Source organism: Carcharhinus amblyrhynchos, chromosome 18 (genome assembly GCF_965287045.1).
Source record: "Carcharhinus amblyrhynchos chromosome 18, sCarAmb.v2.hapA, whole genome shotgun sequence".
In the NCBI taxonomy this organism is placed as follows: Eukaryota; Metazoa; Chordata; class Chondrichthyes; order Carcharhiniformes; family Carcharhinidae; genus Carcharhinus; species Carcharhinus amblyrhynchos.
The window spans coordinates 17,321,457-17,340,255 of NC_137341.1; the positions used below are offsets into that span (position 1 = coordinate 17,321,457).

General features: G+C 44.5%; 1 protein-coding gene and 1 long non-coding RNA gene across 2 annotated transcripts in view; both read right to left on the minus strand.

Annotated features, from left to right (window-relative positions):
* Window positions 1-9,829: 9,829 nt before the first annotated feature.
* On the minus strand, window positions 9,830-13,135 carry LOC145354874 (ATP-sensitive inward rectifier potassium channel 12). Its single transcript, XM_080206433.1, has one exon. The coding sequence runs from the start codon at window positions 13,076-13,078 to the stop codon at window positions 11,777-11,779; it is 1,302 nt and encodes a 433-aa protein (XP_080062559.1). The 5' UTR covers window positions 13,079-13,135; the 3' UTR covers window positions 9,830-11,776.
* Window positions 13,136-13,209: 74 nt separating this feature from the next.
* LOC145354657 (uncharacterized) overlaps window positions 13,210-18,799 on the minus strand; it is a 66,635-nt gene continuing 61,045 nt past the window's right edge. The window contains exon 3 of the long non-coding RNA XR_013888893.1: window positions 13,210-13,292. This is a non-coding gene — a long non-coding RNA (uncharacterized LOC145354657). The remainder of the gene's footprint in view (window positions 13,293-18,799) is intronic.

Sequence of the window (18,799 nt, forward strand, 5' to 3'; positions counted from 1 at the left end):
CCTTAATCTTTCCCCCTCTCACCTTGAACCTGTGCCTCCTAACGTACTTCACCAATCATTAAGCACTGTGGGACATTCTGAGGTTATGTACAGTGTAACTGCAAATTCTCTCTTTATAGTGTAGGAAGAAGAAAGGACCAAGCTTCAGAGTGCTGCAGAGTTCCAGGAAAACTGTGATTGAAAGTGGGAGACGGTGCAATGATGAGTCTTGCTTTTTGATTTTGTGGCAGTAAAAATGCAGAGGGAGGGAGAGTGGGTGGGATGACATATTTAGAGATTGAGAGGAGTAAGAGGGAAAAGTTAGGAGTTATTCTCTTGGAGACCTTGAAAAAAAAAACAATATAATTCATCTGCTTACTGCCTATTTCTAATTCATTTCAGAAGAGAAATCTAGAACAATAAGTTTTACCTTGAATGAAATGAACACAGTATAAGACACCTCTGATTTATCTATTGCTTTTAACGGTGAAGAAACTGTTGATGTTTTAAATCAAAGCCTTATATTATCCTTGTGGTAGGCCGTGGTCATTCCCATAGCAACCTGACCTGTTGTGCTATTGTCATTTTTATCTTGGGAGATTCTCTGAAATGGGAAGAATGCCTGCCCCACCCCCAACCCCACCCCTCACCGCCCCCACAATCTTGAGTTTGGAACAACACAGCAAATATGTCCAGTAAGGGCTATCCCTGCTCAGTTTATATAAGTCATAAATGCAAGCATATAATGTATACAATGGATAGTATACACTGCAGCCATTGTACTCCCTTCAACAGCGGTGCAATATGACACTGTTGTGTACTCTTCACCCCCCCCACTCACCCCCTCCCTATACAATGCATCACAGCAACTCAACAGTGCTTTTCAACAAAAGCAGCTGGGGTGAAATAAACCATCTCCAACCTCCACCACCGAGAAGGACATGGGTGTCAGGGGGAAGGAAACTCCATCAATTCCATGTTTCCCTCCCCAGTCGCACACCATTGCGATTAGGGACTGACGTTTATGGTCCTTCAACGCTGGGTCAAGATCCTAGAATTCCCTACCTACTAGCACTGTTAGCACGCAGACTACTGTGCTTCAAGAAGTGGCTCGCTGCCACCATCTCAAAGGCAACTAGAGGTGGGCAGTAAACGGTGGTCTTTCCAATAATGCCCACATTCCAAGAATGAACTTTTAGAAGCTAGCAAATGGAAGGATTTAGTGGAATATGAAACCAAGATGGGTAAATGGAGTTAAGATCCAAATCAACCCTGGTCTAACTGACTAGTGAAACAAGTCTAAACAGTATCTATGTTCCTGTGTTCCTAATGCAGAGCTAATCATGTATTTTTTCTGTCTGCGCCGACCATCAAACACCTACAATTCTAATGTCATTTTCCAGCACTTGGTCCGTAGCCTGGTATACTATGGCATTTCAAATGCTCACCTAAATATTTCATACATATTGTGAGGGTTCCTGCCTCTACCACCTTTCAGGTAATGAGTTCCAGATTCCCTCTGAGTGGAAGTGTTTTTCCTCAAATCACCTCTGATTCTCTCACCCCTTTCCCTAAATCTATGCCCCCTGGTTATTGACCCCTATACTGAGGGGAGAAGTTTCTTCTTATCTACCCTATCTATACCCCTCATAATCTTGTACACATCGATGAGGTCCCTCCCTCAGCCTTCTCTGTTCGATGGAAAACAACCCCAGTCAAACCAACCTTTCTTCATAGCTGAAACGTTCCAGCCCCATCTCCTCTGATAGGAAGATCTTTCTGATCTCCTCTTCACTCTCTTCAGTGCAATCACAACCTTTCTATAGTGTGGCTACCATAACTGCATATTTTGTTACATCTGCATCATAACCTCCCTGCTTTTATATCCTATGTCTTAACTAATAAAGTATCCTGCATGCCTTCTTAACCACAGTACCTAACTGTCCTGCTGCCTTCAGGAATCTTTGGGCGTACACCTCAAGATCTCTCTTGTCCTCTGTACTTCCTAGCATCCTGCCATTCATTGTGTATTCCCTTGCCTTGTCAGTCCTTCCAAAATGCATCACCTCACACTTTTCAGGGTTAAATTTCATTTGCCACTGTTTGATTCATCTGACAAGTCTGTCTATGTCGCCCAATAATCTTGGGCTCTCCTTCTCACTATTTACCACACTGTTTTCATGCTTTTTGCAAACTTACTGATCATAACCCCCTGCATTCACATCTAGATAATTAATGTACACCACATACAGCAAGGGATCCAGCACCAAACCCTGTGAAACACCCCTGGATGCAGGCTTCCAGTCATAAAACAACCTTTGACCATTACCCTCTGCTTTCTGCCACTAAGCCAATTTCAGATTCAATTTGCCACATTGCCCTGGATTCCATGGGCTCTTACCTACTTGATCAGTGTCCCATGTGAGATCTTGTCAAAAGCCTTATTGGAGTCCATGTAGACTCCATCAGCTGCAGGGCCCTCATCTACACACCTTGTCACCTCTTTGAAAAATTCAACCAAAGATGTTGGACATGACTTGGTTCGGCACAGCCAAGAAGGGCCAAAAGGCCTGTTTGTGTGCTGTAATGTTCTACGATCTCCCTGACAAAGCCATGTTGCCTATCCTTGATTAATCCTTGCCTCTCCAAGTACAGATTAATTCCACCCCCCAGAATTTTTTCCAATTTTTCCCTCCTACTCATTTCCCTTTACTTCAGTCACCAGTGTTTTTTCATGTCCCCCCTTTGCTCTCCTCATTTATTTTTTAAGTACCTTTTGCACTTTCTATATTCCTCTAGGGCATCCGCTGTTTTGAACCCCCCTGAATCGACCATAAGCCTCCCTTTTTCCCCTTATCCAATCCTGCGTATAACTCCTGGAAATCTAATGTTCTCTAAACTTGTTGGTCTCATCCTTTACTTTTATGGGAACATGTTGGCACTGTACTCTGTCTGTTTCCTTTTAGAATGACTCTCACTTCTCTGATGTGGAGTTTCCGACAAGTAGCTGCTCCCAGTCACTTTGAACAGATCCTGGCCGCAGAATGTGTTATAGTGGAGCAAAGCCAGAACATCATGCCCAATCTCTGTGAAGCCAGGCTTACTGATGCATACAGGCCTCAATCCTCTCAGAATCAGTGCAAAACTCACCACTCTCCCAAAAAAAGTGTAAAAATTGTGACCTGATTGTGATCTAATTAGCACACCTACACAAATCACACTGCCTTTCTTGCCCAAAATGATACTAGTTATTTTTTGGAAAAATCCCATCTCCGACCGTATCCTTTAAAAATCAGCCTCCCCAGTTCAGCAATCTAGCAGGCGATTCTCCCAAAAGTGCTGAATTAGTGGGAGAGCTGTTCTAAATCCCATCTGTTTTGTCCGTTCAGCTTCTCACCTGAATCACTACACTCTGTGCACTGAAGAGTCCCAGTCGGGAATCTCATTAAAAACCTTGTTGGGGGTAGGGGGGACACAGCTTAATCATGCTGGAGTCTGACAGTTCTGGAACTCTACACATGATGTGGGTATGCCGGCGTTGGACTGGCGTAAACACAGTAAAAAGTCTGACAACACCAGGTTTTAGTCCAACCTATTTATTTGATAATATACTCACTAGCTTTCGGGGTTAGTCCCTTCGTCAGGTGAATGGAGAGTTCTGGCCTCAGTCAGAGCATATAAAGCACAGACAGTTTACAGATTACTAATCAGTAATCTCTAAACTGTCTGTGCTTTATATGCTCTGTCTGAGGCCAGAACTCTCCATTCACCTGACGAAGGGGGTAACCCCGAAAGCTAGTGAGTATATTATCAAATAAATAGGTTGGACTAAAACCTGGTGTTGTCAGACTTTTTACTGACTCTACACATGCGCAGTGCTCCCGATCTGCCAGACTCCCTATTCGCTGGCCAGCCCGGGACCCCCCGCAGTGCTGCCCCACCGGCCCGATCTCCGCCCCCACAGCAATTCCCGGGCCAGCCCCGACCATCCCCCTCCTCCCCATCCCACAGCGTCCCAATGAACAGCCCAACCCCTCCAACAATGGCGATTCCCCCATCCTCTGGCCCCACCGAGTCCCCCTCCCAAGGTCAGACCCCCTCGGAGGCAGTCCCTCCTCCCCCCACAGCCTGCCCTAATCCCTGCCCTCCCTCCACTGATCCTGCCTGCAGAGTGGCAGCGGGACACCACCCCCCCCACCCCACTGACTGCCCCTAGGTCTCACCCAACATGGAGAGCTAGTCTGAATCCCACTGGAATGAAGTGCCCCTGATGGGGCACTTTAATTTAATCAGGATTTGAAAGGTCCCGATAATGAACTAATAAACATCCTTAAAACATATTTAAAAAAAGATTCAAATTATTTATCTGCCTTCCCACCAGCTTATAACATGGTCTGACTACCGACTGTTCGGCGGTTCTGGGAGATGCACATGCATTTCCAGTGCATGTGCAAATCCCCATTCAAGGCCAGAGACTGCGTCTCCCACCCCAACCCGACAGAAAAGTTGCAGGTCGCAATAGGAGAATTGCAGCCCTTATTTCTGGTCCATCTTTGTCCTTTTCCATAACTACGTTTAATCTTACTGAACTATGATCACTATCACTGAAATGCTCCCCCCACAGACACCTCTACCACCTCCCCAGCATCATTCCCTAAAATTAGTTCAAGTACCACACCCACACCTGCTTGTGAGACTTTTTATGTGCAGTCTCAAAAATCTCTCCTGGATGTACTTTAAGAATTCCGCCACCCCCCTCCCCACCCCAGGCCTTTCACAATTTGCCTGCCCCAATTAATATTGGGGAATTTGAAATGCCTTAGGAGGATATTCCATATTACCCTGTCACCTTTACACTTTTCATAAGTCATGCAGCACAAAAGCTGGCTTTTTTGTTCATTTTTTGAGATTTGTCCATGTATCTGTTCTCCTATCTCTTCTATCTTGGAATCCCTACGATGCAGAAGGAGGTCGTTCAGCCCTTCAAGTCTACACTGACCACAATCCCACCCAGGCCCTATCCCCGTAACCCCACATATTTACCCCGCTAATCCCTCTAACTTACACATTCTGGGACACTAACGGGCAATTTAGCATTGCCAGTTCACCTAATGCTCACATTCATTTCGTATGGCTTCTCTGTGACTGTTTGGGGGATTATAGTACACTCCCAGTAACGTGATTGCCCTCCTTTTTTTGAAGTTCCACCCTTATGAGCTCAATTGCGGAGCCTGCTAAGATATCATCCCTCCTCACTGCAGTAATTGACTCCATGATCAATATTGTAACAACAGTGCCTCTTTGACATTCCACACTCCTCCACCCCTCACCACACATACACCTCAATCTTGCCTTTCTATACCCTGCAATATAGAGCTGCCAGTCCTACCCTTCCCTCAACCGTCTCTTTGATAGCAATGATATCATACTCCCACGTGTTAATGAACATCCTCAGTTCATCAGCCTTACCTGGAAGAGCCTCTGCATTAAAATAAATGCAGTCTGGCCTTGCAATTTTCCCTTGTGCCTTAACATACCCATCTCTGCATTGCCTTCCAGATTGACATAGCTTTTCTTCTATATTTGGCTGTGCATTACCCCTCCCCCCCCCTCCAACACCACCCCCCCCCCACCCCCGCACTGTACCTTCATTCTGTAACCAATTCCCCTGCCAAATTATTTTAAAATCACCCCCAACAGCACTAGTGAACCTCCCTGCAAGGATATTGGTCCCGTTCTGGTTCAGATGCAACCTGCCAAACTTGTACAGGTCCCACCTTCCCCAGAAATGCACTCAGTGATCCGGGGAACTAAAGCCCTCCTTTCTGCACCATCTCTTCAGCGACACGGTCATCTGCTGTATCCTCCTGTTCCTGCAGTCACTAGCATGTGGTAGTAATCCAGAGATTACAACTTTTGAGGTTCAATCTGTTACCTCACTCCCCACATTCTTGCTGCAGGACCTCATCCGTCTTTCTATCTATGCCCCTGGTGCCAATGTGAACCATGACTTCTGACTGATCACCCTCCCCCTTCAGAATGCCCTGCAGCCGTTAAATGACACCCTTGACTTTCATTCCAAGAAGGAAACACACCATCCCGGAGTCACGTCTGCGGTTACAGATAAGTATGTCTGCAACTACCACTATTGGGTCTCTTACCCTATTGCTCTTCCAACCTTCCTCCTCTCACCATGTGCAACTGAGCCACCCACTTTGCTCTGGTTGCCCCGTCTAGAGGAACCATCACTCTCACCGTTTTCCCAATGCAGTAAAATGGTTCTTGAGTGACATGCACTTTGGGGCTTCCCTGACTACCTATCTGCCACACTCACCACCCCCCTCCACCCCTCCCACTACACCAACTACCCCCCCCCCCCACACATTTCTTCTTATTGGTGGTCATCCATTCTCTCTCCAAATGCACTTCCTTAAGCTGTGAGGCAATCATGTCTTAAAACCTGTTATCCACAAAATTCTTCCATGGAATGTGAGCGTCACTGGCTAGGACAATTGCCCTTAAGGAGGCATCACATTGGAGTTACATATAGTAGGGAAGCACGGTAGTGCAGGGGTTGGCACTGCTGCCTCACAGCACCAGGGACCCAGGTTTGATTCTGGCCTTGGGTGACTATTTGTGTGGAGTTTGCACGTTCTCCCCGTGTCTGCATGGGTTTCGTCCGGGTGCTCCAGTTTCCTCCCACAGTCCAAAGATGTGTAGGTTAGGTAGATTGGCCATGCTAAATTGTTCCTTAGTGTCCAAGGTTAAATAGATTAGCTATGATAAATGTGTGACGTTACAGGGTCTGGGTAAGATACTGTCAGAGAGTCAGTGCAGACTCAATGGGCTGAATGGCCTCTTCTGCAACGTTCTGTCATTCTAGTCCAGATCAGGTAAGGATGACAGATTTCCTTCTCTAAAGGGCATTAGTGAACCAGATATTTATGACAATCATCATCATTAGACTTTTAATTCCAGATTTTCATTAAGTTCCAAATTTCACCATCTGCTGTGGTGTGATTTGAACCCAGGTCCCAAGAGCATTATCCTGGGTCACTGGATTACTAGTCCAGTGACAGTAACACCACTTTGCCACCTCCCCTGGTAAATGCAATATACCAACAGCGATTAGTCACTGGTTACCTGCAGAGTAGTAATACAATGCCAACTGGGTAAAATAACAGGCTATTTAGTGTTGGAGTGACTGAACAGCAGCATGTAGCACCTACTGGACTAAAGAAGTTACTTTGATAAATCTGTTGCCATTTTAATTCTTTTTACCAGTGTGAAACAACACTTCAAAATAAAAGCAATAACAGTTCTGCAATAAATATAGGTTTGGAACTATATAAATAACTGAGAGTGAGTGTAAAAATGTAATTAAGTCAAGAAGCTTAATTTATCCCTCAAAGATGATTTTATTGATAGTACATCGGCTAATATACACATGCAAAAATCCTTGAGGATGATTTGAAACTGCTGCCACTCTACGTCTTATCCAAAAATAGGCAACCGGCTGCTGAAAGTTAGGGGACATACCTTGGCTGCCCCAAAGAAGCCTCAGGCCACCCTTGTGCTTAATGAAAGAACAACAAGCTCAGAACAGGAGGCTGAAATCAGGATCTCCAGACCATTTTCACCCAGCAGTCAATGGCCTAATTTGGGGAATCACGGCAATCAATATTGAAAAGATCCCCTACCCTTCCTCCTTCCACTCTGGTGGGGCCTGCAGAATGAGGATTCCTTCCTGCCTGTGCCAGGCCTGAACCACTGACTGTAGGAGCAGGCTGATTTCCCCTCCTTTCCCACAACTGGCATGCTGCAGCAAAGCGTGCTCGAACCTGGAAAGCTCTGGGGGCCTGACAGGATGACAACTGAGGGGTCACTTTGCACAAAATGGGTGTGGCATTGGTGGGAGGCTGAGGCAAAACAGCCACTGCGTGTTACTTTAATACAGGTGTCAACCAGTTTAAAGTGAATGAGTTAGCAACTGGGATGATATAAACTATTAAGGGAAAATTTGAGTATATTGTCATGAAAGAAAATTAATCCCATAGTATATTCAAGTTTAAATTATTGATAACTCAGAATCCCATGTTGGATTGCTGTTTTGTTTTGCCCTGTTACTTTTTTCCCCAGTTATATATTGATCTCTTTCATTGATTACTATATGGACTATCTCATGCATTGCATTTCTGGTGCCAGTCTCAATATCCTGAATTGTACTCATTGTAATTCTGTACTTCACTGTAATTCTATTCTTTGTGCCCCTGGCCTGTACTATTCTATAGACTTACAGATATGGTAATTAGCCATAGTCCATAAAGGACAATGGGCATTTCTCTCCATGAGACAGACAACTGGTTAGGTATAGCTTGAGAGACAGTTTGGGACAAGTTGGGGAGGCAGGCCTTCATATAGTAACAGCCAGTACAGGAATGGAACCCACGCCTTTGGTGTCATTCTCCATCTTACTCTAGGCAACCAACCCCTATGTTCACATATGTCTTTATTCTGTAGACCTTTCAAACTGAATCTCAAAGATCCATTGAACATAATTAGAGGCGGGAGGCAGTTCCATGGAACAAAATTTTACAGGAAGTACTCTCTTTCTTTCCTCATCGTGCCAGCTATGGTCCACTATTGCTCTTGCTCCTGAGTCAGAAGGTCATGGGTTCAAGTCCTATTCCAGTAGAAGCAGCTATCAGTGAGTTATTAAACTTAAGTTTCATTCGGCTGCTTAGGAGTGCTACTCAAAGAAGAGGAGAGTTCTTCCCAAATCTTTAAGAATAGTGAATGCCCTCAATGTCTATTGAGCAATATTACACATGGTCAAGATGAACGTGGCCTTAACTCATCCAAGTAGAAGGAATCCACAGGTACACCCATCAGGGATTCAACATTATTCTCTCAGGTTTGGTAAAATAAGCTTTTCTAACAAATGTTCATTTATCTCACAGTTGTTCATGGGGCCTTATTGTACGCCATGTCTTCCCATAAAACAACACCGACCACACTTGCAATGTGGTTCATTGCCTGCAAAAAGTTTTGGGAGCAAAAATGGCACAACGTCAATGCAAGATATTTCCAATCTGCAGCTTTTCCATTTCCACAGGTTCTGCAAGTTAGAATAAAAACCAGTTGCAAGTGAACAGGACGGAGAATGCCTCCATTTGAACACTCCTGGAAGAGGACCAGAGAAAGATTCAGAAACTCTGTATAACCTCCCATGGACTCAAGGCAGTGTGGTCCCAGGCAAAGGCTTTGTGGAACAATTTAAGGAACAGTTGGATTTTCTGGTGGATGAAGGGACCTGGAGCTCCTCTTATCTGGGATGAGCTTTGATTATAACCTTTTCCATTTCTATTATGTACAATATTATTCAATAGGCATTGAGGATGTTGTACACAGATTTAGTAATCTCTTTGAACAATTTCTTTTGTCATCGTTTATTACAGCACTGAAGGACTAATAATACCGAGAAAAGACACATTCCAATTTGTATTAGAATTCTTTAATTTAATAAATTCTTTGATCACCCAATAAAATAAAACAGAACCCAGAGTCATTCTTTACATTTACAATCTGGGTGAAGAGGAAGACTTCTACAGAGGTCAAAGTTCACCTTATCCCTTTAAGAGAAATACCTTTTATAATCACAAGCTTCTATGCTGAGACATATCGCAAAAATTGAGAAGGAGATAAGCCAAAATAACGGGACTATAAGGTTAAGCTCATTAGTTACGTCCAAAACAAGAAGATTGGCTAGCACGATTGAAGATAGTTAAAGCAATTAATTCAGTCTTACAGGTGCAAGGCTGCAGCAGAGAAGCTGATGATGCTGTCACCATGGTTACCTAGTGTGAGACAAGCCACAAACATCCCAGTGGTATCACACCCTTATGGTAGGTACAAGGATTTCACACAACAGGTGTCAAAGACAGTGCCTTCCCAGAAGGCATTGCAAATGCTAAAGAGTGCACCAAAATCAACAAAAAGCTTAAAGGGGTAGGAAAGTCCTGGCATGGGAGAGCACCTTTAGTTTAAACTACTCTCTCAACTATACATTGTTCACCTAAATTTTCAGTTGATGATTTTTTTTTTACAAGAAGGCCTGTAGGTCTTCAGCAGGGAGTCCCATGGGTACACTTTCACCACATGGACCTCAGCCGTGAAAGAAGGCAGTTCATCCCATCTTCATCTCCCAGGGATGGGCAATGAGTGTTGATCTTGCCAGAAGAGCCCAAATCCCAAGAACAATTTTAAAGATGAAAATTAGCGGGAATCAGAAAGTCAGTCCATTCCGCTGGAGCCCGGTGTAATACTAATTGGGAAAGCTGTATTTCTAACTGACGGGGTGGTTCCCAGTGCCCCCACCTCACCCCACTCCAACCCAGGGCCATGAATTATCTCTGCAGCCTCCCTGGCTCTTAGTGAAATTGTTCCTGGTTGTGAAGGTGCTCACCTCACTGAGGCAGCCTGGTGGTGCTCACACTGAGGGTGCTTCCATGCATTCCAGCGTCTTTGTAAAAAAAACAACTACTGAATAAAATTCTAGTTTGAACATTACAGCAGTAATTCTGTGGGCCTTGTTGCAGGAGAATGTAGGCTTGAGATAAGGCTATGAAAATATGTGGCCAATCCTCCAACTTAGGCTCCCATCCATTGAAACTGCACAATTGGGAGCTGATCCTCGCAGAATTCCTTTTATTTCCATCTAAAATGGAAAAATGCTATCCCTCCAGACATTCCTTCCCCTTCAATTACTCCCTGATAATAATTAACCATAGCACTCACCCAGGCTAGGTCTATACAGTATATAACACCATTCCTCCCAACTGTACAGTGTACATATTGTGTGTGTATGTATATGTGTGTGAGTGTGTGTGTATGTATGTGTGAGAGTGGGTGCGTGTATATATATCTATATATAAAATATAGGGGAACAGCACTCTCCTTAGCTAGGGATATACATTTTATATATATATAGCACTCAGTCTAGCTGGGTCTGTACAATAGTATAATCTTGTGAAGCAATTTGTATTTAAAGATAAAGAATTTTATTTTTTTACAAAAATGTATTCTGCTTGAACGACATTGATGTGACATCTCGAGCGCGAATGACATCTTTTCCTTTGTATGCCTCAGGAGCTTTGCGCAATTTTCACCTCATACAATGTCTAGCTCTTCACACCAGTTAAGTGCACAGGTAATTGTGCTTGCTGACACAGAGCCACATTCACTCTGTGGTTGACTGGATATTGGTTCCAGAGTTCCCATCTCTGCCCTCTGTACATATGTCAGCTGGTTCGAAGGTCCCTTCTTTCAAAGCAAAATGTCAAATGGTGAAAATAAAAACCCCACAGAGGGAGTATTAAATCTGGTCTGACAAGTTGGAATTGCCTATTTGCAAGTCTAAACATCATGGTTTGGTTCTAGGTCTATGCCCCTTAAAGTTCACAGTCGCACCCATCACTGAAATACTTGATGCAATGTCCTGCTGATACCAATTCCTTGACCTTCTACGTTAATGTCTAAATCCATTGAAAGGTAATTATTCAACGTTACATAATCTCTTTAAAAAAAGACAATAATAATTCTATCTTTACTCACATTGAACGTTAGCTTATTCTGTTGCTCTGCCCTTATCAATCAGATAGACTTCATAAGTGAGAATCCCCTCCACCATTACAATCAAATCCCTAATTCTATGCAAGCTTTAAAATCCTTTATGGCACTCGTGATGATTGGTATCATTTCTTACATTTGACAAAAGGGTCACGAAAACAGCCAACGGTCATATCTCAGATTCCCTTCTGTAAGACCTTTGATCCAAAGCTAAAGTCGCCTGTAATCGGTCAAATTCATGCCGGCTGCTGTTGGGACTCGGGTCATCCAGGACCCTGCTGTCTTCATCGTCATCACCCTCGTCATCCTCATCTCGGCTCATAAAAGCCAATTCATTCTCGTAGCAGAAGGAGTTTGTGCTGGGAACAAGAAACTTGCTTTCCATCAGTTCCTTGGCACTGCATCGGGGGGTTGTGGGCACCTCATAGGTTTTATGGAAATGTGAGTAGTCCACTTTATACTGGTCCTTCTCCTCAAAGAGCACCGGTTCGAAACGTTGGCCCCATAGAATCTCACTGGCCAAGTACGAGCTGCGGGCTTGTGTGGTCATTGCTGTCGCTTCCACCATTCCTTCAAGGATGACCACAATTTCAAAGTCTGCCATCTCCAGGTCCTGCTTGCTAATACCATATAGTGGGCTTTCCTCATCAATCTCATGGAGAATAGTTATTGGGGAGACTAAGAATATACGATCATATCCTTTATCGAATCCCACGTCAATGTCAATCTGGTCAAGGGGAATATATTCTCCTTCCTCAGTGATCCGTGGCTTGATTAACTGAGCTCGGACATGGGCTTCCACTATGTGGCTTTTCCTCAGATTTCCCACCCGCCACATCAGAGAGAGTTTGCCGTCCCTCATGGCTATCACTGCGTTATGGCTAAAAAGTAAGGTCTGGGCTCGTTTCTTCGGCCGTGCCATTTTCGCCATTATGGCACCAATCATGAACGAGTCTATTATACAACCTACAATGGACTGGAAGACCACCAAGAAGATGGCCAACGGGCACTCTTCCGTCACACAGCGGAAACCATACCCGATAGTTGTCTGAGTTTCAATGGAGAAAAGGAAGGCAGCAATGAATCCGTTCACCTGCAAAACACAGGGCATGAAGTTCTCATCTCCAGCAGGGTTCTCTAGGTCTCCATGTATCAGTGCGATAAGCCAGAAGGCCAGGCCAAAAGCCAACCATGAAATGACAAAGGCTAGCGAGAAAATCAGCAGCATGTACCGCCAGCGCACGTCCACACAAGTGGTGAAGATGTCAGCAATGTACCGCTGGGGCTTGTCGCTCATGTTTGCAAACTGTACGTTGCACTGGCCATTCTTCTTGACAAAGCGGCTGCGGCACTTCCTCCTGGTGTGGATTTTCCCATTGCCATAGCCGTTGATTCCTGGCATGGTGGTGAGCCTCAGCCCGTCTTCGTCTGAGGACACGATGCTGTAACGGTTGTCACAAGCGCCAGTCATTCCTGCCCGGAGAGCAGGATCTCTTCAGCTGAGGGGGCCCCCTGTCTGTCAGCTGACAAGGCCCCCAGCCCACCCCCCCCCCTCCCACCCACCCCCACCCTCCCCCCACCCCCCACCCCCCCGCCCCAAGGGAAAGGAACAAAGTCGAGTCTCTGACAATGGAAGGGAGTCCAGGCCGCTTGGCTCGCCCTGTCAGTGTGTCGTCAGCAGCACCCTGAAATAAAAATAATCATGGTTAAAACGTGCAATATTAAGAAAGGCAAACGTCACACACTCAAAAAAAAAATGCTCTGCTCTGTGTCACTAGCATCAAGGTCAACTTTACAAATTTAGGAACAGAAGTAGGCCAATTAGCCCCTCAAAGCCTGCTGCTGCCATTTAACCAAATCATGGAGAAATACGCAGTGTGAGTTGTCAACTCCATCTGAGCCACTGCAAATCAGTGGCCAGTTTCCTCCAGCCCCCACCGACCCCCTTGTAGGTTTGGGTTCACTGGAAAAGGCAGGAATCCCCACAGTCTTACCCACACCCAGTTACAATCAGCCATAAGCAGCTTTGATGGAAGGTTGTAAGCAGACTGGTAGGGCCCGTGTCTGTGAGATATTCGTTTTGTCCAAAAGAATGAGTGTAATTCAGCATATGCTGTGATGTTTTAACAAAACGATTGTGAAATGGAAAGGGAGTGGGTGTAAGGTGTCATTTTTCAATGTGTAGTTGTGAAACACCTCCACTCCAGGGGCACTGGATGGCATGGTGGCACGGTGGCAAGCACTGCTGCCTCACAGCGCCAGGGACCCGGGTTCAATTCCGGCCTTGTGTCACTGTCCGTGTGGAGTCTGCACTTTATCCCCATGTCTGCGTGGGATTCCTCTGGGTACTCCAGTTTCCTCCCACAGTCCAGAGATTTGCAAGTTAGGTTGATTGGCCATGCTAAATTGCCCCTTAGTGTCACAGGATTAGCAGGGTAAATGAGTGGGTTGAGGAAATAGGGACTGGGTGGGATTGTGGTCAGTGCAGACTCGATGGGCCAAATGGCCTCCTTCTGTGGGGATTCTATTCTATGATTTATGATTGGATCAATAATAGACTGAGAATAAGTTGAATCGGGCAAATAATTTCATGGCATCATTTTGTATCCAGTCTCTCCAATCATTTAAACTGTGTTAGATTTTCAACAAAATTCCATAGAAATTACAAACTCAGCAAAGGGACAATGGACCAGCTGGCTGCCTTTGGTCTGTATGACCTTATGAAGTTCTGTCAAAGAGACATATTCCACAACAAAGAAAAGGAACAGGAACAATTCAACACTTTGCTAAATTACACTGGTCACTTCAGCATTTCCATGTGGAGGAAATTCTATGTTTACTTCTCCTCCGCATCTCTTAGCGACAGGCCTAAAAATGGCTTGAAGACCATAAGAACAGAGAACAGTACAGCACGGGAACAGGCCATTCGGCCCTCCAAGCCTGCACCGATCATGATGCCTGCCTAAACTAAAACTGTATGCGCTTATGGAGTCCATGTCCTTCTATTCCCATCCTCTTCATGTATTCTAATTGCCCCTTAAATGCCTCTATCATACCTGCTCCCACCACCTGCCCAGGCAGTGCGTTCCAGACATAAAAAAATAGGAACAGGAGTAGGCCATTCAGCCCTTTGAGAATGCTCCATTCTTTAATAAGATCACAACTGATCTTACATTCACTAAATCCAATTTGCTGCCTTCTCTCTGTAACCCTTAAGTTCCCCAACTGATTAAAAAGTCATCGATCCTGGCCTTGAGGATGTTCAAGGACTCAGCCACTACAACTTCCTGGTAAAGAATGCCAAAGATTCACCACTCTCTGAAAGAAGGATTTCTTCCTCAAATCCATCTTTAATAAGCACTCCCTTATTCTGTGACTATGCCCTCTGGTCTTACACTCTGCTCTGCCATGAGTGGAAACATCTGCCAACATGTATCCTGTGTAACCACCCCCCTACCCCTCCCCAGGAATCTTGGCAAAGGCCTGGGAGTAGGGTTGCCTGTTACGTTATTGAAGATGCCAAGACTGCGATCGATAGGCATTTGCTGGGTAAGGACATCAAGAAATAGGGGGTCAAAGAAAGGCAAATGAGATTGAGATATGGATCAAACATGAACTGATTAAATTGTAAAGGAGAATCAAGGGGCTGATTGATTGACCCCTGTTCTTCTGTTCCATGTCAGGGGGAGGAAAGGATAGAAAGAGAAATGAACATAAATGCACTTTCACTGTCTATTAAAAGAGCTAAATTTTGGCATTTGGTCAGCTGGTTTGGCACAGTAGCACACCAATGATAAGTCTGTAACCTAGACCTGCAGTAACAGTACCCTATGCACATCAGAGTCCCATGATATTGTGTGACAAGTTGTGTAACACTGCAAATAACTTTGTGAGCAGTAATTCGAGGGAGTTTAACAATAAGTACCTTCCTGATTCCTGCATTGCGAGGGGCTGAGAATCCATTTATTTAGAAGGCAATACATATTTCCTTTTTAGTCCAATCTCTATCAATGCAATGGCAACAATACTTTCCTGCAATCGCTTTCAAGCTGTTTTATTATGCTGAGATTGTGCTCCCTCGAGGCTTTTGAGCCTTAAACTGATTTTCAAGCATTTTGTTTTCTAAATTACAACTTTCAGCATCCATTAACCGAATGCTCCAAATCATCGCGACTTCCTAAATATATTCATTTTTTTAAAAAAAGAGCCACATGCTCTTTGCAAAGTAATGGATTTTGAGAGCAAATCTAATTTTTTTTCTAAAAAATATGTGTTGTCAATTCTTTTTTTTTGTTGAGTTGTAGTATTCAATTGCACTGAAGGATTGGAACATTTTCCACTTCAGGTCTGCATCAATCACTCCCAGATCAGGTATCATGTAGCTAAATTTGGAATAAAGCTCCCTGAACTCTGTTGCAATGATTTGCCTCAGCTGTAATCTCAACAAAGCATGATAGTGAAGGGGATTGTTCAAACACACTTCATATTTGACACCTTGGTAGATCTTGACTTTGTGTGACACTGTCAAACCGTCAATGGCATAAAGCATCACATGTGGCTCAGTGGGTAGCACACATGCCTCTGACTTGGGGGGTGGGTGGGGGGAAATGTGCATTTGAGCCCCACTCCAGAACTTGAACACAAAATCCAACCTGGCAAGTACAGAGGCAGTGCTGCACTGTTGGAAACCCCATCTTTCAGATAAAGTAAAAAGTTAAAGTTTATTTATTAGTGTCACAAGTAGGCTTACATTCACAAAGCAATGAAATTACTGTGAAAATCCCCTAGTTGCCACACTCCGGCACCTGTTTGGATACACTAAGAGATAACGTAGAATGACCAATCCACCTAACCTGCACATCTTTGGACTGTGGGAGGAAACTGGAGCACCTGGAGGAAACCCACACAGACACAGGGAGAACACACAAACTCCACACAGACAATGATCCAAGCCGGGAATCGAATCCGGGTTCCTGGCACTATGAGACAGCAGTGCTAACCACTGTGTCACTGTGCCACCCCTAATCTGTCAGGTAGAACATAGAACATAGAACATAGAACATTACAGCGCAGAACAGGCCCTTCGGCCCACGATGTTGCGCCGACCAGTTACAAAAACAATGACCCACTAGCCTATACCAATCCCTTTTCGTCCATAAACCTATCCAGAGATCTCTTAAACGCCCCCAAACTAGACGCATCTACAACTGCAGCAGGCAGGGCATTCCAATCCCTCACCACCCGCTGGGTAGATGTAGAAGATCACATGGCACTATTTTGTAAGAGAGTTAGAGAAAGTACTAAACTGGGGGAAGACTAATTACAGTAATATTAGGCAGGAGCTAGGGAATGTAGACTGGAGTTGGGGTTGGGGGGTGGGGGGGGGGCAGCTGTTTGAGGCTAAATCCACATCCAATACGTGGGAATCTTTTAAAAGTCAATTGTTAGCAATTCAGGACAAGTATGTCCCTGTAAAAATGAAGGATAAAGATGGCAAGATTCGGCGACCCTGGATGACAAGAGAGAAAGTGAGAAAGAAGGAGGTATACATAAATTTCAGGAAATTAAAAAGTTAGCAGGAAAGAGTTTAAACAGGGACTTAGGAGGGCAAAAGGGAGCCATGAAATGTCATTGGCAGGCAGGATTAAGGAGAATTCCAAGGCATTTTATGCGTACATAAGGAGGAAGTAGGTAGCTAAGGAAAGGGTAGGTTCACTCAAGGACCTTTGCAGCAGTATTCACAAAGGAGAAGGATGTGATGGATGGAGAGTGTAGAAAAGGAGGATGTTGACATTCTAGGACATGTTGAGATAAAAAGGGAGGAGGTATTGGAGGTTTTGAAAAACATTAAGGTGGACAAGTCCCCAGCGCCAGATAGGGTCTTTCCCAGAATACTGAGAGTGGTGAGGGAAGAAATTGCCGAGGCCTTTTGAGGCCAAAAACTTTGTATCCTCTTTAGTCACGGGGTGAGGTATCAGAGGATTGGAGAGTAGCTAACATTGTTCCTCTGTTTAAGAAAGGAAGAAGAGAGAATCCAAGAAATTACAGGCCTGTGAGCCTTACATCAGTGGTGGGGAAATTATTGGAGAAGATTCTTAGGGATAGGATGTACTCACATCAGGAAGGGAATAGGCTTATTAGCGATAAGCAGCATGGTTTTGTGAAGCGGAGGTCATGTCTCACAAACTTGATTGAGTTCTTTGAGGAAGTGACAAGAAAGATTGACCAGGGCAGTGGATGTTGTATATATGGACTTTAGTAAAGCCTTTGATAAGGTTCCTTATGGAAGGCTGATACAGAAGGTGATGTCATATGGAATCCAAGATGAGCTGGTAAGATGGATCCAGAACTGGCTTGGGCATAGAGAGCAGAGAACAGCAGTGGAAGGGTGCTTTTCTAACTGGAGGTTTGTGAAAAGCAGTGTTCCACAAGGATCAATGCTGGGGCCTCTGTTGTGTATAATATATATAAATGATTTGGAGGAAAAGGTAGGTGGTCTGATTAGTAAATTTGCAGATGATACAAAGATTGGGGGAGTAGCAGATAGTGAGGAGGATTGTCAGAGGATACAGCAGGATATAAATTAGCTGGAGACCTGGGCTGAAAGATGGCAGATGGAATTTACCCCAGACAAATGTGAGGTGATGCGATTTGGAAGGTTTACTGCAGGAAAGTAAACACTAAATGGTAGAGCCTTAGAAATATTAACATACAGAGGGATCTAGGCATGCAGATCCACACTTCTCTGAAGGTAGCAACTCAGGTTGACAAGGTGGTCAAGAAGATGTATGGCATGCTGGCCTTCATGGGTTGGGGTGTTGACTATAGGAATTGGAAAATCATGGTGCAACTGTAGAGTGGAGCATTGTGTACACTACCGGAAAGATGTTAATGCTTTGGAAAGGGTGCAAAAGAAATTTACCAGGATGTTGCCTGGTTTGGAGGATATGAACTATGAAGAAAGGTTGAAGAAACTTGGATTGTTTTCATTGGAGCTTCAGAGGATGAAGGGGGACCTCATCACAAGATTATGACAGGCTTGGATAGAGTGAATTATCAGCGTCTTTTTCCAAGGTTCGAAAGGTCAGTTATTCGGGGGCAGAGGTTGAGAATGAGAGGGGGAAAGTTTAAAAGAGATATAAGGGGCAAGTTTTTCATGCAGAGGGTGGTGAATGCTTTGAATGCGCTCTCA

Bases quoted from the DNA above. Each gene is read 5' to 3' on its own strand.
- LOC145354874 (XM_080206433.1), bottom strand. From the start codon at position 13,078: ATGACTGGCGCTTGTGACAACCGTTACAGCATCGTGTCCTCAGACGAA.